Raw genomic sequence first — 5,258 nt, 5'->3', positions numbered from 1 at the left:
AGCGTGAGTTTCGTGTTCATTCCTAATCACGACAATGATTACAATAAACATGAATTAAAAATTTAATGATTTCATTGCAAGTTTAAAAAATTTGGTGAGCAAAATATAAATACTCTGAAAGTTCAAGAACTACTTATGTAGTTTATCCAATAAATTACTTTTTTTTTTCTCAAAAATATTTTTCGAAATTAAGTGATTGCAAAATATCTTGTTCATAAATATAGGAGTATTAAAAATAGGATATTTATTCATTTATAATTTTTTTAAAAAAAAATGAAAATGAGAGGCTTGGGCCTTTTAACGCAGGAGCGAAGCTAAGGAGTTTCCGTTATCCTTATTTATTTATTTTTTTCTCTCCCAAAATTAAAGCCAAACGAACTTGAACAAAATAGAAGATAAAAAGAGAGAGAGAGAGAGAGAGAGAGAAGAAAATTAGGGTTCTTAATCACCCAATTGTTTTCAGAAAAATCTGTCCTTGTTTTTTTTTCATCGGAAGCTATGGAATCTGATTCGATCAGCAACGCTTCTCCTCTTTCAGCATCTAACTGCAAAGATATCTCCAGGAAGAAGAGAGTAGAGACTTTGTTTATGCTTTTCTTTTTTTATTTTCATTTTCGATTTTTTTAAATTTCATTTATTTTGTTTTATTTTAACTGATTTTTTAAATGTTTTGGTTGTGGATTTTTCAGAGGTCTGCAAAATTGAAGCAGTGCAAACTCGATGCTCGCCGAGAGCAATGGCTTTCTCAAAGTATGTTAATTGATATTAGTCCTTTCTTTGTTTCCTTTTTGAATTGGGGTTTTTTTTTATGGTTGTTATTGTTATTATTATTCAATTTTTATTTTGAGTAGGTGCGGTGAAGAACAAGGTTTGTTGCAAGGAGGGGACCAAGGATGTGGATTCGAAGCGAACCCCGCCGGGTGAAAGAGACCGTTCCTTGGAGAATTTTGAGATGAGGAGAGCTGCTGAGGCTAACGGAGAGGGAGAAAATGTATCTGTTCAACACGAGAGTGATTCTGAGTCTTCACCTCTGAATAGCCACACGAGCAGCGGCCTGCTGGGGGGAATGGATTCTGGGACAAGCTTCGCCAATAGCAGCAGCGGTAGCAGCACGAGTAGTGGCGGATGCTGTTCCGGTAATGTCACGGAAGAAGAAGAAGGCGACGATGGGTGCTTGGATGATTGGGAGGCCGTTGCTGATGCATTGGCTGCGGATGATGACAAGCAGGAAACGGATCCCAGCGAGAATAACAATGAAAACCTTTGTTTAGGATCGACCCCTGGACATGAGCCAAATCCCCAGTTTGGCTCGGAAGGGGAAGGATCAGATTTGAGAGGCTCCAAACCTGAGTGTCCAAGAATGGTGCAGAGGGCAGAAGGGAGTACCAGGGCATGGAGGGCAGATGATACTTATCGTCCGCATACTCTTCCTAATTTGTCAAAGCAACGGAGTTTTCCAGCTACTGACTGGCGTTTTGGTCAAGGAAGGGTACCATGGGTGCGAAGCAGTGCAATTTCAGTGCCATCATCATGTCCAATATGCTATGAGGATTTGGATCTAACGGACTCAAGTTTTATGCCCTGTTCGTGTGGTTTCCGGCTCTGTCTCTTCTGCCACAAGAGAATTCTTGAGGAAGATGGACGTTGTCCTGGTTGCAGGAAGCCATATGAGCGTGATCCTGTGGAGGCTGAAGCTAGTGTTCAAGGAGGCAGTCTGACATTTAGGATGTTGGCTCGTTCTTGTAGCATGGTTGCAAGGTCTTAGAAGCAGTCTCTGTTTTTCATGAATTATGTATGTTGGATTACTCTTTTCTTTGCTCCCACTTTATTGTGTGTTTTGTTAGTAGTAGACTCTGGGTTCCGTAGATTTAGTTGTGAGTATAATAGCATTATCTCTTTTGGCAGCCGGGACTTGAGCTATGTTTCTTTGAGTTTGGTTCTTATCTGTTTGGTGCATGAGTTGATGTAGAGTACTCATCTTGGCATGTGAATAGATAAGGTGGTATAGAAATTCAATACATAAAGAGTATCATAATAAATTATGTGCCTCACAGTGTATCCAAACTTCTATATTGAAGTTCTGAATTTCATTTGATTATGCTTTTAATATCTAGTAAATATGAGTATTCTGTTTTGTTGGTAGTTATATTACTCCTAAAGTTCTTCAAAAAAATTTCCTTAAATGCATTCATGTGGTGTTTACGGGCATTAATAGGACTGCTTTAACTTCTTTCTATACCTCAGATGTGTGTTGTTTTTACTTTGGGATGAGACTTGTTCAGGTTTATATTTTATCTTAGAAAAGCTGTTGCAAGTGCACTAGGGGAGGTGTATGTATCTCTATTTCTCAACGTTTCATGTCATTTGCATAATCTGGCTGTGCTTTTGGTGATTTGTGCATGCTATTTGTCCTTTATACTATTTTTTCATTTTTTAAATTTCTTTTTTCTTCTCGAAGGGTAATTGGTAACTAGCCTTTCTGTCAATTTTGCATAAAAGTTCTAATTAGAATGATGTATAGGACTCTGTCTCTTTCGATAGTTAGTTAGATGGTTCAGAAGTTCATCACTTATAAGGAGGATCAAAGTGCATGTTGATGGTGTACTTTGTCAGTTAAGGCATCTTATAGTTTCACCAATTTGTACGTATATCATTGTATTAATGTTTGAGCAAATTGTTGATCTTAGCATGCCAGAGCTGGATGATTTTGTTAGGTTCATAGCTGTTCTCTTTGAAAGACCTAGTGCTTTAAATGTGCTCAACCGGATCCTAAGACCTACATTGCCAATTGTTGTGGAGTTAGGCATGAGTTTCAGATATAAGTATGTTTCCATATTGTTCATATCTCGACTCTAATGTGTCGAATATGGATACATTGCCAATTTTGATTTTTTTAAAATTAAAATATTATGTTTATAGAAAAACATTAATTTTTCTTCATTTTTTTTGTTAATTAACACATGTCATATTTTATTAATTATTTTCTCTTCAATTACAAAAAAAAAAAAATACAAATCTCTAAAAATCTAAAATCATTAACTTTAACCCATTGTCATCGCTCTTGTCGGTCACGATCACTGTCGCTGACGTAATCTTTGTCATCTTTCTAATCATATAATGTTATAATTTTCGTCGAGATCGCATGGGTAGCAATTTTCATCTTAGGATTAGGGATATTTAACATAATTTAAGGATATAAATACACATGTTGAAATCGTATTTAACATAATTTATTGAAAATAATTTACAAAAATTATATATTTAAGGATATAAATACGCATAAATATATATATATACGAGGTCTGATTAGGGATATATTATGAAAAAAATATATATATATAGGAAAACGATGATACTTGAGATTATTCATTATTTAAGGATTTGTCGTTTTTTTTATAATTATTAATCAAATCGTTCTCAAATGCTAAAATTTTCTTCATAAAACTATTCCGATGGTAAAAAGTTATCTTTTCATACATTATATCTTGCAAAAAAAATAACAAGATCATCAGCTTTTCAACTGGTTAAGGGCGGTCTCCTCATTTGATTTGCTTGCGGTTTCTATTTACTCATTAACTTAATTATTCTAAAATAAATTACCGAGTTAAATTATTTTAAAAATATATATAAACTAAAACGATTATTAATTAAATATTAAAAAGATTTTTTTAACATTTTACCAGAAATAAACTCTCAAAACTCTTTGTAAAGATTTTCATTGAATATGCTTTATGTTCGTTTATTAAATTAAATAAATAAGTATAAACAAAATTTTTATGTTCATTTAATAAGCTAATAAACACGAATAGAAACATATTATCGTTTATGCACACGAACAAGATCGATCACTGACTTATTTATGAACTCATTTACACTATAGCAAAACAGGTCTACAACGACGTTTTTTTAGCAAAATAAGATCAATATTATGAGGTCGGTCCTTTAAACAATTCTACTTCATTGGCTTATCTAGATAAATAGAATCATAACGATTTAACAAAATGAAGAAAGGGAAGGTAAAGAAGAAACCTAAGTAATTGCATTTACGAATAAAAGTGGTGATAATCTGACGAGTTGAATCATCGGCTTCAATTAAAAGCACTTTGAGAAGTGAGAACTATTCGCGGTAAGAATCTCTCCCATAAGGATCCATCGTTTTCTTCGTTACTCTTCTTCTCCGTCGCACCGTCTTTCGTTTTAATCATTTTCAGATACCCTATTTAGTAGAAAGGAAGAAAGGAAATTTGTTAGCAGTGCAATTATCCAATTAACCTCATCCTTAACAAAACAAAACAAAACAAAACAAAACAAAAGAAGTGAAGAAATATCTCAAGTTTTGAGAGAATATAAAATTGTCTGAGTGTAATTTGATATCCAACTTTCGTTTATGATCGCGAAAGTCACATAAAATATCTTTGTCTGCTTTGAATAAACAAAAAAGAAAGTGAAACGAAACGAGGATTGTAACATTCATAATTCATATATGTTTCAAAATACGAGTTAAAGATGTTACATCAACTTTACAAACATTCAACGATCATAAATGCTTAAAATTTTGTTTCATTATAAAATATTTCATTATTAACTTTACAATTATTCTATTAATCGTGTAAAATCATAAAATAATAGTTATCATATAAATCAAGCTTAATTTTAGGTAGAAGTTTAGTAGTTCAATAGTAAACAATATTGCTTAAAAATTGCATAATTTTAAAATATTTCTTTGTTCTCGTAAAATATAATTTTTATCTAAAATATAAAACTTAGATTCATATTTATAACCCTAATAATATATCTTAGACATTTCTTATTTGTATACATGTCATCTAGTAGGATGTCATTACTGATACATGTAGTTGTTCTTTGTTGATTGATGTCAACTCGACTCCTTACTTCGCTTGCCCTTCTTTACCTACGCGTGAATCATCACACGTTAAGTATTCACTTAGTGATACATTATAAACAAACTAAGGTAACATAAAATATTAAGCAACTTAACAACATCATAACATTATATTTCTTTATATAAAACTTAAACTTAAAATATCATAACAATTCAAAACATTAAACTTAAATTCAAATAAAATTATTAAATATCCAAACCGATTTATTCAAGTCATCTTTCCTCATCATAGACCTAAAAATCATCATCTCATGATTTTGTCAAAACCATGAAAATTAATAATAAACATAACAACCATGTCATATTTTATTCCATTCAAATACTTTTCAGAACTTTCTTATTTTATTCTCATTTT

At 32.2% G+C, this 5,258-nt stretch overlaps 1 protein-coding gene across 1 annotated transcript; it reads left to right on the top strand.

Annotated features, from left to right (window-relative positions):
* Positions 1-328: 328 nt before the first annotated feature.
* LOC120214043 lies at positions 329-2,142 on the top strand. The gene is made up of 3 exons (XM_039212041.1): positions 329-573; positions 690-750; positions 852-2,142. The coding sequence occupies exons 1-3, from the start codon at positions 499-501 to the stop codon at positions 1,763-1,765; spliced, it is 1,050 nt and encodes a 349-aa protein (XP_039067972.1). The 5' UTR covers positions 329-498; the 3' UTR covers positions 1,766-2,142.
* The last annotated feature ends 3,116 nt before the right edge of the window (positions 2,143-5,258 follow it).

This window comes from Hibiscus syriacus, unplaced genomic scaffold (genome assembly GCF_006381635.1).
Source record: "Hibiscus syriacus cultivar Baekdansim isolate YM2019G1 unplaced genomic scaffold, ASM638163v2 tig00110050_pilon, whole genome shotgun sequence".
Taxonomy (NCBI): domain Eukaryota; kingdom Viridiplantae; phylum Streptophyta; class Magnoliopsida; order Malvales; family Malvaceae; genus Hibiscus; species Hibiscus syriacus.
Note: the sequence above shows the minus strand (reverse complement) of the source record. Positions and strands in the feature narration are given on the sequence as shown.

What these genes read in the sequence shown, in the direction of transcription:
- LOC120214043 (XM_039212041.1), top strand. Translation starts at nt 499, where the DNA reads ATGGAATCTGATTCGATCAGCAACGCTTCTCCTCTTTCAGCATCTAAC. An exon ending in ATATCTCCAGGAAGAAGAGA is followed by an intron (nt 574 to 689) that starts GTAGAGACTTTG and finishes TGGATTTTTCAG; the next exon opens with AGGTCTGCAAAATTGAAGCA. An exon ending in AGAGCAATGGCTTTCTCAAA is followed by an intron (nt 751 to 851) that starts GTATGTTAATTG and finishes TATTTTGAGTAG; the next exon opens with GTGCGGTGAAGAACAAGGTT.